Source organism: Macaca thibetana, chromosome 1, assembly GCF_024542745.1.
Source record: "Macaca thibetana thibetana isolate TM-01 chromosome 1, ASM2454274v1, whole genome shotgun sequence".
Classification (NCBI taxonomy): domain Eukaryota; kingdom Metazoa; phylum Chordata; class Mammalia; order Primates; family Cercopithecidae; genus Macaca; species Macaca thibetana.
In genome coordinates, this window is record NC_065578.1 from 119,594,723 (window position 1) to 119,611,432 (window position 16,710).

General features: G+C 38.9%; 1 protein-coding gene across 32 annotated transcripts in view; it reads left to right on the forward strand.

Annotated features, from left to right (window-relative positions):
• Positions 1-16,710, forward strand: part of LOC126931165 (myomegalin) — a 382,023-nt gene that overhangs the window by 168,145 nt on the left and 197,168 nt on the right. For all 32 annotated transcript variants that reach the window (XM_050749061.1, XM_050749186.1, XM_050749050.1 and 29 more), the window contains 2 exons: positions 9,582-9,670; positions 15,658-15,890. In XM_050749061.1, coding sequence (XP_050605018.1) covers positions 9,582-9,670; positions 15,658-15,890 — 322 coding nt within the window. The remainder of the gene's footprint in view (positions 1-9,581; positions 9,671-15,657; positions 15,891-16,710) is intronic.

The following is a 16,710-nucleotide window of genomic DNA, read 5'->3' on the forward strand; positions in this document are numbered from 1 at the left end:
TTAGATTAGGTACAGATTAAATTCTATTTAAAATTTGTTCTTTATTGATTCCTTTAGGTTTCTTTAAACCAAGGTCATGCTGTTTAGTCAGAACATGACTTCTAGAGTGGTCTTCCAGTGTCAGAATGATCTCTGTTTACAAAGATAATTTCAAATGTAGTATCCCTCTTTACATTCAGTGTTTCACCAAATAACTCATTATAGCCAAAGGAGGGTATTGCATCTTCCATTTGTGGCACTAAATAGGGTCCTATATTTTTCACTATTTACTATGTATACATTTCTCCATATAAAAACTAGTAATAGGCTTCAGGCTTTGAAGTGCTTGAATAGTTTAGAAAGAAATGTTACAGATGTATGTTTATAGTTTTAATCATTGTCTCAATGCTTTCTTGTGGCAACATGACAGGTATAAGGAGAGGGGCACTGGAGATTGTATTTCTGATATCTTAACAATCATGAGTGTGAAAAGTAACCAAGATTGCTTTGCAGCTTTGTGGGTTCAACACCATGAGTTTGTTTTTATTTCCTGTGGTTGTAGGTTTCCTAGGTTAGAAGCTGAGGTTTCAGTTACTTTAAATAGGAAATTTGGGAACAGCGATTGAGGCTTTCTAGCACAATAAATGTGACTGGATACCCTTTCTAAACTAAGTGGGGCACAATTTTTTTCCTTCGGTTTTTTTTTATTTTTTTAACATGACACTTTATTTCTTTCACATGTTGACATGGCTTGTATTACATTGTAAATTTCATCTGTTTCTGTAACTTTAGCTGTGTCTATAACAGGTAGAACATCAGTCAAACTAGAGTGGACAGGGAGAAAATGTTCTACTGGGGAAGCACTCTGGAATCTTCTGATTAAGTAATTTGCAAAAGATTGATAGCCGTAAGCCTTACTCTTAATGGATCTGCCATTTCAGTTTCAATGGCTTTCGAGGAAAAAGGAGTCAGTGGAGGAAGAAGATAGGAAGTGTAGGCAGATTCATCCACTTTTCTTAGTCTCCTAATTTTAAGAGACCTTTTCTTGCCCAAAATGTTTTGTAACTTTCCAGAAGTAAAGAGGAAGGTAATGGAGCTGTAGAAATGCCAACCCATCAAAGACTAGTTTGTCATGTTGTTACAACAAGGCATTTAGGGAACATCTCTCCTTAATTTTACTAATAGACCAAGGAAGCTCTCTGAGTCTGCTATTAACATTCAGCTCTGGGTGATTCTTGGTTTCTAATGGCTCATAGTGATTACAGTTTATGTTAATAATCACTTCTACTTCTCTCAACCTCCAGCAAGAGTAGATTGAGAGCAGGATAAATTAAAAGTCTGATCTTAATGTCATAAATATGACTAAAATATGGTACTAACTTTTTCTGGTCTAGATAGCTGGAATGAGGCTTGCAAACAGTGTTACCTGGAGAGAGCTTGCTGGTCTAACAACTTTGGGTGATATTTTGGCATCTGATTAGAGGGCATGAGTCTGATAAATTTTATAATCCACACATAGATCATGCTGTGGTTGGACACATCATTTAATAGTATTTAGCATGATATAATATTCCGTTTTCTCTTCAGGAGCACAGACTCTTTCTCATACTGGATTATTCTACCTTTGACAGTCATTTTTCAACATGACAGTAATTTTAGATAAAGCATCGTGTGCTTATAGAACCTTGTGCTTGAGTAAAAATAATCTTCAAATAAAAATAATGAAGTAAATTTTTCCTTAGGCCATACTTAATTGGAAGCATAGAACTTAAATTGAGAAAAAAAATTCATGTGATAGATTTTGTTTTTCTCACATTTCCTTTTTGAATAATAGCAAATAATGCAGAGTAATGGTTGTAAGAATTCAGGGTAGATGAAGTCTGTAGGTTTTAGAAGTACAGAGTTGAAAAGAACCTCCAAGAGGACTTATTTAATGAATGAACTAAATGTCCTTAGACAGATATTGTCCCTAAACTCTTTGCTATTGAAAGTTTATAGTATTGAAAATTTGATGACTATTAGCACCTAGTATAAATCAACATTCATCTGCTGTTCTCTTTTTAGATAGCCAAGTTATAACTTTTTCAAAAAGACATTATTGGACTATGTTAGTAGGTCCGCCTTCTCCTTTAATAGTGCACACTCTTACCTGTCACCCAACCTTCTCCACACCCTCTTCTCTTCATTCAGTTGTAGACAGCAATAATAGTTTCAGTACCTTTGCTTCTTAGAGGAAATACATTTTTCCTTATTTATATTTTTAAGAGATGTTTCTATTACATTATATATAGCAAGAGATCTATTAAGGATCCAGAAAATCTTAATCTGTATAGCATATGTGTTCCTAACCATCAGAATTAGTTTCTTTGAGGGTTCTTGAGTATATTCTGTTTACACAGTTTATACATAAGTAAACTCTGTGGCAGATATACATAAAAAACCTGTCACTTTTATGCTCATTTATCCTCCTAATTCAGTGTCTGGGTCATGAGATGTTTGGCTCACAGCTTCAAAAACTTCAAGAAAACTGATTTCAGTTCTCTCTATGTTGATCTTCCAGTTGGATCTGGAGTCTACTGATTGTGGAAAGGAGGAGCAGATCACATTATATTGAAAATTGTCCTTTTCACTGAGAAATAAAGGTTGACTGAGCTACCTAAAGTCACTTCCTTTGGACTGTAAGCCTTAGAGAGAACAATAATACCTTTGCTTTTCTTGAGGTAGTATTAGAAAACTCTAGTTCCCATTGATAGGATAAACTTGTTTTCCCATTTCAGGATCTTTTTATATAAAACAGTTACAAAATCTTGACATTTGGCATCCCTGAAAAGCTCAAGTGGCCTTTTCAAATAGGGCCTCATGGAGTATTACTAACTTTACAGTCAGTATCCTGCAAAGAAAGGTGACAAACTTCCTGTGAAGTTAGGAAGAAATATTAGTAACCCACACACTTAACAGTCCATTTTCCATTTTACCTTGTAGAAGTTTGTACTAGAGATAGAACAAATGAAATTAGTTTTCTTTTCCAGGTATATCCTGTGAGATACCTGAGAAAATACAGAGTATTTTCTCTCAGTTCTCTCAGGGTTAAATCTCAGTGAGCTTTTCTTTTCTCTTTGGTAGTGTGGAACCATTTGTACCATAGAAAAAATAGCTGGAAATATAGAACTTGAGTATGGCACTACAGTAATAAACAGAAGAAATGAGTCACTAGGATAATATATTGGAGTGATTTCTGTAGGGTAATGATTTCAGTTATAATGTGTTTTAGAATGTGGATTTAAGCCACCTTCTCACCCTCTGTACCAGTAGCTTTGTTAAAACATTTTATTATGATCAAATAACAAGCCTGCTGCTTTTAAGTAATCTAAGTGTTAACAGAAGGTAAGTCTTCAACTTTTCCCTGTTCTCATCTGGGCCAAGATGAATTCTCTAAATAAAAAATAGCATTGTAATTTGCCTCCAACAAAGAATGGGAAATGGAAGGAAACACAAAACACAAAAACTGTGGTCCTGACAGTACTAATTCTATCAGGTTTCAAATAAGAATAATTAAACTTATAAAGGGACATACTGATTATTTTTGTGTTACTCTCCCTTTTTGTTGTTTAAAGTCAAATTCCAGAAGTAAAAATCTTTATCATGCTGTTTTCCTCTTACTAAAACTGGAAGAGTAAAATAGAAAGTTCAGCAACATCAGAAAATGTTGTATTTAAAATAATATGAAGAATAGGGGTTTTAAGTAAATAAACCAAATTGGCTTCCTTGTAGGTTTACTTTTAGTATATAACATGAATATGTAGTGCTTCTTTTTACAATAATCAAAGTCATAGCTCCAAGATACTGACCTCTCTCAATCTATAACCTTTGGAGGCATGCGTTTATACCAGCATGTTTTATAAATTATGAGTTTCTGTCTGCGTCCATGAAGTCTTACTAGTTTTCACTTAAAATTTTGTGGGTTGTTGAGAAGAATTAAAGTGATTCATAACTTCACGCTTGAACCTGGGAGGCGGAGGTTGCAGTGAGCCAAGCTCATGCCATTGCACTCCATCCTGGGCAACAAGAGTGAAACTCCGTCTCAAATAAATAAAGTGGTTCATAACATCAGATGAAGAAGGAGGTGAGTGATATATTAAATGATCAGAAACTTGGCATTACATTGTTTCCAGGACCATTTCCCCCGCAAATTAAGCTGTATATTTTTCATTTCTTCATGGCACTGTGCTGTTAATTTGTGTTAACATTTGTGCTAAAATGCAGTGTAATTTTTATATATAAGTGTTAGAATTTTAGCTATCTTAGTTGAAACACACACAAAAAAATTGTTACTGATCCAATAAAATTATCAAAGGCCAGAAGAAATTATTTGGTTTTATTCTTAAAGTATTTATTTAAAAAAAAAAAAAAAAAAAAAAAAAAAAAGGAGGTAGGGAAAGCTTGTATCTTTTTTGTTTTCCGTATAGGACAATCAGTCTATTGATTATTTACTAAATTCCAAGTTAAAGCAAGGCTCATAGAATGAGTCTTTATTTAACTAAAGGAAGGAAGAAGAAACCCAAATTTTTCTCCTCTCGAAGAAGTAAGACTAAAGAAACAGTATTACACTTTCCCCAGAAATGTGACACAGGCTACTTTACCTTAAAAACCGTTGCTTGCTTTCTTTGCTGTAGGAGAAGAGTAGAAAGCATGACAGAGGTTTGAGGAGCCAACTGTGGTGGGTAGTGCTGTCTCTAAACATTCCTAGAAAAGCCTGTTTCTCGTGTTCTTTGAAGAAAAAAAGAGACCATGAGCAGGAAGAATTTCTTGCATTACAGAATTATGGCATCACAGAATAGGTGCAGTGGTTGTATCTCCTGGTCTGCCCAGGAGTCCTAATTTACATGTGCCTTGGTTAGCCTAAGAATAGAAAACTGTAGCTGTATTGAATAATTACCCTTTTGGAGAAGTAGAAACTCCAGAATTTTAGTGGGATTTCATACCCCCAAAAGTGTTTTAGATTATGATTTGACCTTTTCAAGTCACTTAAAACAGCTACTTTCTGAAACATATGCGCTGGAAAGCCCTAAGGCTACCTAAGAGATGTTGCAATTTAAAGACAAAGATACACCATAAAGACAGCAGTTTTCTACCACTTCTGTTCCATGATCAGAATCTGTCTAGATAGAGAATTTTATTTCTTAGCAGAAACTATGGAGGACTATATGGAATCATAATAGTTTTCTTATGATCCTGAAGGGAATGTGTGCAGGCGAAATTGTAGTTTGATAGGAGGCCTCTTTTCCTTGATTCTCTCATACAGCACCATAATATTAAAGTCAGCAGTAGCTGGTTCATGACATGAAAATGTGAGCGTTCTTGTAATGAACGCATGGCAGAGCACCTGGCAGTGAAAGTGAGATGGGGCTGAGAGTATCGGACACAAGGGCCCAGTACCAAAGGAAAGAACACTTGGCACTGCCAACTTATTCATGCTTAAAGTTTTAGTTCTTCCGATCACCTTTTAAAATTAATAAAATACGATCTTAGAACATTGCCATGTTCTAAGTAACTATATGGAAAAACACTCTTTTTCTGTTGATCCCATATTAATGGCTTAAAGGAAGATAATAATGACTACAAAGTAGAATTTAGGGGAAATGGTCTTGACTCCACCCAGTTTGGACTCGTTACTAAAGAATTAACATGTCATGAACCAGGTGTGGTGGCATGCACCTGTAGTCACAGTTACTCGGAGGCTGAGGTGGGAGGATCCCTTGAGCCCAGCAGTTCAATACCAGCCTGGGCAACATAATGAGACCTCATCCCTAAAGCAAAATAAAACAAAACCAATAAAAGGTCATGAAGTTTCCCCTAAGGCTTATTTATGCATGTTGGAGTTTTAAGACAGTTATCGTTTAATGATGATTAATCCTTTTTGTAAGGCGCCTGTTCCAAAGAGTTCAACCTACTTTACTGACAACTCCTTAGTTTTTCAATGTCCTGTGAGGCAGAGAGCAAAGAGTGTCATTTCAAGCCTCCTGCTGGGGAAACAAGTATTCAAAAATGAAGAAGTGCAGGTGGAATCCATCAAGATCTTTCAGATAATAACATCAAGTATAAAACTTCCTTCTGCTGATGATATTCAGGTTCTATGGCCTTCAGCTTTCTGAGTCTTCAACTTATAAGCCCATGGACCACTTCAGTTTACTTACAATAACAATAATAATAATATTGTTTAAGGATGATATTTATTGAGTACACACTGTGTACCAAGCACTGTTCTAAGCACTTCAAAATCAGCAAACCCTTTAAAGTTCACGACAGTATGGAGCGGATAATGCTCTTAACCCTAATTATTAAATGAAGAAACTTAGTTATGGAAAGGTTATGACTTGCCTAAAGTGACATAACTAACGAAAAAAGCACAATTCAAATCTAGACAGTCTATCTCCATAGTTCATGTTATTATTATACCATACCCAATTTAAAAAGTTCTACAGTAGTATGAATTTTTGCCTCAGTGATAAGAATACCTTATATTTGCATAATGCTTACATTTTCTCCCAAGGATTTTATGGTCTTATGTTTTAGAGGCTTATTTTTGTGTACTTTATGGAATTAGATAGCTGATAGAAAATAATTTTCTAAATCTAAATAAGGGACATCTTGGTATCACCTCCATTTTGTGTTGTTCAAAGCCTAGAAACTTCCAAGAACCACAAGTTGAGAACTTTTATTGAAGCCTCAAATAAAAGTTTTTTATAAAATTGCCAGTCTAACATGTAAAGCTTAATCTCGAAGAAGCAAGTTAAATGAAGCGATTCTTAGCTTCCAGAGAATCTAAAGGTAGCAGACTATTTTATATTTTATCAAAAAATAAACAGAAGAGTCATCAATATAAAAGCATAGGTACCTTTAAATTAGAAATTCAAAGTATTCCAAGTTAGTTCTGAAGACAGTGTTTCGTTGTGCTGTAAAAGTTTAGAAAAGGGTATCACTCACAAAAGAGAAGTTCTATCATTAATTTAAAAAATGGAAAATGATGAAAGATGTCTAATGTAAACTTATACATCGGACCTTGTATGAGATAACTTACTCTTTTATTCCAATATTTTCTATAAATTTTTTAGCTTTACCCCTCAAACATGGGAGAAAAATTTCAGCATTTTAATTCAAATTGTTAAAAGGCTGAGCAACCCTTAAAGGTGCAGTAATGGAAGAAGACTGCGAGCTAGCTTAAAGAAGAGAAAGAAGGGAAGAAACAAAACCCCTGTGTAGTAGAGTGTTGAGATGAGACGAGCATTTGTTTGTCTCCATCTAATTCCTTATGAAGCCAGAACCATAGCATCCTGCTGTTAAGTGAAATGAGATGGAGCATTATCCTAGAATGCAGACGTGGCACCAGAAAGGCTGCCAAGATAAATGGAGGGCAGAAAGTGTCAGATGAAAACCGTCAAGACCAGTGACAGTCACCCTTTTCAATTCTCGCTTCTGGAACCTGGCAGGAATGGTTCTGGGATGTGGGCCCAGCTTGACTACACAACCCAGCAACAATGGTAGGGGATGAGGATCCTGACCTCATAGAGCTGAGCTTTCTTCAACTACAGGATCCTTCTCCAGCCCCATGTTCAAAAGAGAAACAATGTGAACAGTCTGTTTTCTGTCACTGAGTGAGACAATTCATTTCCTTTGCTGGAAAAACATAAAAGATTGTGATTGCTACTGTTGTACAGGGAAAGATTTTCTAAAGTAAGCATAACATGATATGGGTGTCCTAGGTAAATCCTGGGTTCAGTAAGTTTTTAAAGCAGCAAAAGATTAGGGAATGTGTCCATACACCTCAACTCAGCTAGCATCCTGAGTGAGATGGTTTCTGGGGTTGGTTTGAATGAGTAAGTATTGGAAATTCCTCTTGTACACTGTCTGCCACAGACCTCTAAAGATGCTGAGTGGTAGAGGTGGTAGGGGCTTCACTGAACAAGACTTTTCTTTGATCCAAAGTTAACACAAACTTCATGGTGTAGATGAGGAAACCTAAGCTGTTATCACAGCATACTTACTAACTTACTACCTCTTAGCACTTCCATGAGATCAGCCTGGGCCATTGCAAACATGTAGATGTGAACTGCCCCGCTTACCTTACCTGCATTGGGTAGTGAATGCTCATGATTCAAGCAGAGCCTTTCATGCCTGGATGTCTGAACTCAATGGAAGGTTCTTTGGTCTTGGAGGAAGAAGCAAAGATAAAGATCTGATTTGTCACCAGAAGAAAAAGTGAGTGGCTTCTAAGAGTCCAGAGTCTTGACTTACTGACACAGCTCTTGTGAGGGCTAGTTGTGTAACCTTGGACTCACCAACTAATCTTTTTGAGATCCAGGTTAATCAGTGGTCAGAAGTGGAGTTGTAACTGGTTGGTTGCTGAGGCTATGATGAGAACAAGATTTCAAGATTCTTTAAGTTGGGGAGGTTCTATAAGACACAATGAGTGTCACAGTAGATTTTCTTTGAAAAATTAGCCATAACAAATTTCTACACTTCCCGAAAAATCAGTAATGTAAAACATAGCTCTTGGTCTTAAAATATATGAACAGTCTTAATTTTAATCAATATAAGGAGGAAGAAACACCCTAAATTTGTGCTGTCCAGGAGGGTAGCCACTAGCCGCATGTAGTCATTTAAATATAAGTTAATTTAAATAAAATTTAAAATTCAGTGATTTGAAATGTGGGCTCTACTACCCACATTTCAAATGCTCAATAGCCATATATGACTGTGTCCACTGTACTGGGCAACACTGGCACGGAACACTGCTGTCATTGCAGAAAGTCCTCTTGGTCAGTGCTGCCTTAGACCTTTGCCCATACCACAAACTGCAGCTACTTGTACCTTAGAGCAAGGTGTAGATGTTTGGGCCCTAGAGTTGCTGTGTCCATCTTTGGAGAATGAAAGGATGGGTTAAATCGCATGTGGATAAAGCAGTGCAAGAAACCCTTTAGGCAAAGGGTGTCTGCGTAGAATAAGAGTTTGAGAGAGGTGAGGAGGAACGGAGGTTAGAAGAAGAAATTATGGAACAACTGAATCATTTGATGTCTTGAATCTTGACTAGACCTGAACCTTACGAGGACACGGGACCCCCAGAGGGAAGTTCCTCAGAGAGATTGTCACCCTATGCACAAATGATCCCAACAATAGATACCTCTGAGAGAATCAGGGCAGCTCTAATCTCCAGGCACTCAGTGGTGGGAAAGGGTTAGTCATGTTGGATTCATGTTGTGGAAGAGAAAGTTTTTATGTTGCCAGGCAATGGGGAATAATTCAGGCTTTTTTGACATTTGAGTGGGTTAACCAGTGTATCTGACAGTCGGCTCCTTAGAAATGGGTCTGTGCAGGCAAAGTCAGCTTAGGTTGTGAGGCTCAGACTTGAGTATGAGTAAGAAAGTGTCTGTGATACAAAAAGTTCTATTTTTCTTGCCAGCCCTGCTGGCTAGGGAGAATTTCTTCCCCATGTATATGGAGAAAGGAAGAAATCAGAGGCAGCTGGCAAAAAGAGTATACTTTAACCTGCTGTCTGGAAGCCATCTGTGAAGGGAATCACTTTTCTTTTCTGGACTTATTTCCAGGTGCAGCTGCAGGGGATGACACGGAAGATGCAAGCACTGAGTTCACTGACAGTATTGAGGAGGAGGCCACACACCATAGTCACCAGCAAGTAAGTCAGTGTCAGGGTCTGGAGCTTCCAGGGTGGATGGCACACAGCCCTTCTGAGGTCTGATGGTCTCCTGCAGCCCTTGTGGACTTAGAGTGAGAAGATTTTTTTTTTAATATAAACCACTTCTCAGTCATCTTCCTGTTCTCCTTGAGCTTCCCGGCTGCCTTTCCAACCCATGTCTTCACTCCATTTTCCTCTCCAATCCACCCTTTGGTTTGTATTGTATCTCTTTCTTCTGCTTCCTGCCCCTTCCTACCCACCTTTGCCTCTATTTATTCTCTGTAGCTATAGCTTCAGAAGAATTTTTACTTGCAAGACAATGGACACATTCCCCTTGGGCTTTTTGTAACTGAAAAGTACCACAGAAGACAGGGAGTCATCAAAGGGCTGCTCGGGGAGGTGGCGGGGTGAAGGACCTGCTTGGGAAGGAACTCCAAGAAGACTGGAATGCTTCCAAAGCAAGGGTCTTTCTCAGTGAAATCTCATTATACAGAGAGAACCTTATGCAACCTGACAAACCACTGAGGTCATGGTGACTCAATGATCAGCAGATGGTTCTTCAACAGCAATCCCCTGTCAAGTCTCAGAACTTGAGGCTGAAACATTGTTTCCACCCACCATCAGTGCAGATGTAACTAGCATGTTACAAGAGTGAATAATCTGGACTTCAGAGATTAAGTCACCAATAGTGATCCCACAAGCACTCACTGGAACTCCTATAATGTCTCCACTTCGTCCGTGCCATTTAGCAATCTCATCTCCTAGATGGACTGTGCCTATGATTCTTAAGGAGAAAGTGAATCATTGGTAGGTGTCCCACACAAGCAGCTGGACTGTCCAGTGACAGCTTTCTTGGGGCTTTTAGGAAAACTATACAAGAAATGAGGCTTTCTGGGTCTGCCTGTATGTCTTCTGCATAAGAGAAAGAGGAGACATCGAATCAACCAATAAGAAGAGCCCAAGTGAGCGTCCTCAAATCTTTTGGGATTTGGCACTTGGGGACATGAGTAGTTGTCTGGGATATGTCATGTTCTCAACAGTTTCTTTATAGTAGTTGGATCACCTTCTTGTAGTAGGATCAACCTTCTTGTTGCTATAGCTGTACCCAACCTTCCCTGCTCCCTTGAGTGCTTGCATGAGCTCCACTTTTTCTTTTACTTGAACAGCTTCTCCTGAGTCCTCCTTACTGATGGTTGTGTCTTTAATTATATACATCTCTGTCCCTCCAGACAGATCCCTCTGTCCTCACTCTCTGATTTCATTGAGGATCTTGGGTGAGAGAGAGGGACCTGCGGAATGAACAAATGTCTACTCTAAGACAGCTAGATTGGGAGGTTGGCTGGTCACTGTTGGTTATAATGACTGTGGGACAGGATTAACTTCAGAATAAATGAACAGGAGACACAGATATGAAGACAGTCAGATTCTGATTGATATGGTCTGAAGTGCTCCTGGTATTGCAAGTCATTTGCTCTGATTCTCAACTGTAGGCAAATTGAGTTGTAAAGTTGCTTCTTCTTCAGCCTTCTTTCCTGTAGCCTAGAATGGAGAATCTGACCAGACCCCATTTTGAGAAGGTCAGTCCACCCTGGAATGAACATTTTACATTAGGGCATTTGTATTTCCCTCACAATACTTGCCACATTACTTGGCATAGGAGACATGCTTAGTGTAATTATGAGTTAACAAGCCTTTGGATCAGGGCTTGACTCATGATAGACAAAGTATGTACTTGCTGGATGGAAGAATCTCTTGGGTAAGCACCATTTTTCTTTCTATCGCCTTTCCTTGAAAATACATCTTCAGCTTTGGGTAGGAGGAATCTTGGGGTGTGAAATCATTGCAAATTTACTTCATCTTTCTGGAGTTTGAGGTTGTGACTCTCCTGCTACCAATTAAATAAAGCTTACTTTGCCGTAACTGTTTTGTGTCCAGATTCTCAAAATTTGTTTGCTTGTTTCCAGGAAAGTGGTCCCTTAAGGTAGATTTTGAGCTTCTCCTTGTTAAGTCCTTGGAAGGTAAACTTTTGCTTGACACCAAGCTCCCTTCCTACTCCAAGCATTCATACACTTTCCCTAACAGACACATCCAACCTTGTCTTTCTTCCAAGGTGAGAATCACCTTTTGGCCAATGCAAGTTGCTTCCTCCTTATGTTTTGGACTCAGCCACCTCAGGAAGCCTCAAGTCTGGCCATGATAGTAATTTTCCCTAGATTATCTCCCACGAAATTCTATTATCAAGCAGATGTAAGATCTATCATAAATACCTATGAAATTGCTGTGAAAGAAACTAGAGTAATCAACCATTGTATTTTTTATGTGAAGTTTTATAATGGAGAAAAAGTTAATCAAGAATAAAGATTCAAGCCCAGGTAGTGTGCATCTATAGTTGCAGCTACTCAGGAGGCTGAAGCAAGAGAATCTCTTGACCCCAGGAGTTCAGGGCCAGCCCAGGCAACATAATGAGACCCCCACCTCTTAAAGAAAAAAAAATCAAGATTCAAATACAAAGAACAGACGTTAGTAGACAAAGTGTGATAAACTTGAAAAAAGCTATTTTTTAAAAAGTTATTTTTGATTGACAAATCGTACTTGTATACATTTATGGGATATGATATGATTTTATGTATATATATACACACACATATATATACACACAAACAATATGGAATGATTAAACAAAGCTAATTACGTATTCATCAACTTGCCTACTTATCATTTTTGATGGTGAGACATTGGAAATTTACTCTTATTTTGAAATATACATTTTATTGGCTATAGTCACCCTGCTATGCAATATATCTTAAGACCTACTCTTTTTGTCGATACTTTTGATCAACAGTTCCCTCTACTCTGCCTCCCCACTCCACCAGCTTCTAATAACCACCATTCTACTCTCTGCTTCTATGAGTTCAACTTTATTAGATCCCACATATAGGTGAGCTTATGTGGTATGTGTCTCTGTGTGCCTGGCTTATTTCACTAAGCATAATGACCTTCAGATTCATTCATGTTGTCACAAATGACAGGACCTATCCCCTGACATTTTAAGTTTAAATAGTATTCCGTTGTGTATTATCTGCCACATTTTCTTTACCCATTTATCTACTGATGGACCTAGGTTGGTTCTACATCTTGACTATTTTGAATAATGCTGTAATGAACATGAGAGTGCAGATATACCTTTAACACATTCATTTCAGTTCCTTTGGATATACACCCAGAAATGGGATTACTGGATCATAGGGTAGATTCTATTTTTAGGTTTTTGAGGAAACTCCATACTGTTTTCCACACCAGCTGTACTAATTTACATACCTATTCACAATGTGTGTGTTCCCTTTTCTCTGCATTATCTCTAACACATCATTCACCTTTCTGATAATGCCACTCTAACAGGTGTGAGATGATATTCATTATGGTTTTAATTTGCATTTCCCTAATGATTAGTGATACTGAGCATTTGAGAAAAGCTCATTTTTAATGCCTTAATGTTGAGCACTGACTTAACATTGTGACAGATATGAAGCAATAGGGTAAAAACAAAACAGTGTCATTCAAACAGGATATCAGATTTGCACATAGGCCTTTGTGGGGCAAATGGGAACCCAGCGCACAAAAAGTTGAATTATATGGAAGCAATGTCACAAGTGAGTTAGGAAATGTGAAAAAAACCCAAGAGAGATATAATTCAAAATAGACCTAATGGATTCACACTATCATTACAGATACTGGAAGCCCTGGGGTTTCATTTGGGAGAAAGAAATATTTGCTTTCATACATGATCAAAACTAATGAAAAGGCTAGATCATGAGTTACTTTTCAGGCATTTACATTTAAAACTTAGCCAAAGAAAGTCCGCTTTGAGATGGAAATATGAAAATGCAAATTAGCCTGGGGAAAAATCAGATCCCTAGGCAATGTTTGATTTTCTCACTTTAAACTGGGAAATTAGATCAGATGTACCTTAAGGTTTTTCTGGTGTTAACATTCATGGTTCATAATTTTTTCTTTTTAAAGAAAATAGGTATATTGAAACCAATAGAACAAGGTAACATATATCCAGAAGGCACTTTAATAATCAGTAAACTTCATTAAAGTTAGACATTATTTTTAAGCAGAAGGAACCATTAAGGCCTAGAAAAGAAAAATGCTGTGCCTGCACTCAAGACTAATGGCAAAGTACGTTTTAGTTAAGTTACTTGGAAAGAGTTTATATAGAATGGCAACATCACATAGTTTAAATGAGGGATGGGATCATAAGCTTTCAGAAGTGGTTTTATGTGGTCCCCCTTCCCTTATTTTGTCACAAATGCTGGGGGGCACATATGGAGATGGCCACCAGCATGATTAAGCCTGCCAGCAGAGTCTTAGAGACAGACATTCCCGGGAGCCTGCCAAATCTCAGGCTCAGAAAGCCCAAGTAAGACTGGGTGCCTGGGAATTGAGTGGCTTTGTCTAAGGATGTTTCTTCTTTGACCTGGGTGCACAGGTCTTCACAACCTCAACTGCTATGCATGCTACTGAACATCATTGTACGTGCATACTGTGAATCAACCCTGCCGCAAACCTGTGACCTAGATTTGAACATACTTTGTTTTGGGGAATAGCAAAAGTCAGTGGCTTTGTGCCAACCCCGGCAGCTCTGTCAATCATTGATCCATATAAGCTGTTCTCAGCCCTGCTCTGTTCAATGTATTGGTGACCTGAATGGAGATATAAAGCATATAATTAATTCTACAAATCATCCCCAATCAGGGGGCCACTACATGATTTGTGAATGATTCAGTATATCCAGAATGAATTTATAAGTGACAATTACAAGTCACAGTATGTATAGAGATAAAACAAAACAACACGACCCAGCAACAGCTGTGGGGGAGGGGTGGAAAATTCAGAGGTCAAAATTCACCTGAAGTTAAGTAAAGGCTCCAGATGCTGCCACTGAGAAGAAAAAGAAGCCAATGTGACATTGGGACATATTTAGATAATATTGGACAGACAGGCAGGAGCTCCTTGTACTAAAGTAATTAGTCATATGCTAAGTAGATTATCATACTCAGATTTTGATTTCTACACTTTTAAGAGCATGGGATAAAGCCCAAAATGAACAAAACAAAGTCTAAAAGTTGACAAATTTGCATTTGAGGAAAAGCCCTAAGATCTGCTTTAATTAAAACATTGATGAATAACTTCAAGAGTGTCCTCAAGAAATAGAAAGGTGCTGGGCAATTGTTCCTCCCTCTGTTTCTTCCACATGCTGAGATTTGTAGAGAGAGTTTGTCTGGCAGCATCGGCATAAGGATAATAACCAAAAAGTGAGGTCGGCTGCTTGGCAGGGCGGCTCCACCTGTACCTCCCAGTAGCTGCAGAGTGTGATTCTTCTGCTGCCAATGAAATGGTTGTTGTTGTCTTCCCTGTAGCTCCACCTTATTCTAATTCTGTGACTACGTCTGCTGACTGTTTCCCCAGTGCCCCGAGTCCTCCCTCTCAGCTGTCCTTGAGGGAGTCAGAGTTACAGGCAGGGCCTTAGGCTTTGCGCCCTGACACCTTAAGCCGTCATCTCCCGCCATCCAGCACTCAAGTGTTGCAGAGCTGATGAAGCTTCCTGACTTGTGAGAAAACTCGCAGGACTCTGTCTCCTCGGGAAGAGAAGAATCACTGCATTCACACCCTCCAGTCCTGTTTCAACCTTGTTTGTTTGCATTTGTTTTAATTTCTTATGTGCTTTTCTCCCTCACCATCTCTGGATTCTCCTATTCTCCACTCCTCCTGCTCCACTCCTCCATTCCTCCTGCTCATTTAGTGTGTCCTTCCCACCGAAACCAGCCCTTCTGCCTGACTAAGGAGGTTCTGGATAGGGAGTTCATTTTAGATCTGCTTTTTTTGTTTGTTTTTGTTCTCATTGAGAACTGCCTTTGCAATCTCATGTTTCTCTTGGGTCCTCTTTAATGGCCTAACTTCTTCAAACCATGATTTTCTTTTAGCTTGTCAAGGTGGCTTTGGAGAAAAGTCTGGCAACTGTGGAGACCCAGAACCCATCTTTTTCCCCTCCTTCCCCGATGGGAGGAGACAGTAACAAGTGTCTTCAGGAAGAAATACTCCACCTGAGGGCTGAGATCCACCAGCACTTAGAAGAGAAGAGGAAAGCTGAGGAGGAACTGAAGGAGCTAAAGGCTCAAATTGAGGAAGCAGGATTCTCCTCAGTGTCCCACATCAGGTAGGACGTTCTTCCCAGAGAAGGGGACCTTGTGGGTCATGAAGCACCACAGCCAAGGGCCTCGCCTTGCTGCAGCCAAGGCATCCGTGTGACAAGTGGCTGCTTGGTCCATATCCCAGGCAGAAATGCATTAACATTTCTACAAATTCTTTAGATAAAAGTAAGTAATATTGGCTAATGGTAATCACTTTCTGTTATTCAAATAATCCTGGTCTTAATTCAGTATAACAATGCCCACTATTATTGTGCATCTGCCAGTTATACATATGACAGTCATGGTGGAAAACTCATTGTTACGTGACCAGTATTGCTCTTTTTAATTGACTGAAACATATAAGGAATCCCTGCTATCTACTATGTTTCACTGCTGTATAGAGAACCAGAACAGTCCATGAAGGAGGAGGATTTTTTTTTGTTTTTTTTTGAGGCAGAGTCTCGCTGTGTCGCCCAGGCTGGAGTGCAGTGGCGAAATCTTGGCTCACTGCAAGCTCCGCCTCTTGGGTTCGCGCCATTCTCCTGCCTCAGCCTCCCGAGTAGCTGGGACTACAGGCACCCGCCACCACACCCAGCTAATTTTTTTTTTTTTAATATTTTTAGTAGAGATGGGGTTTCACTGTGTTAGCCAGGATGGTCTCAATCTCCTGACCTCGTGATCCCCCTGCCTCGGCCTCCGAAAGTGCTGGGCGTGAGCCACCACGCCTGGCCAGAGGGTTTCTGTCGAGGCCCCTTCATCTCTGCTGCTTTAGTAATTTTACAAAAATAGCAGATAGCTCATTCATTAGCAGATAGCTCATTCATTGGCCACTCTGTCTTTGATGGC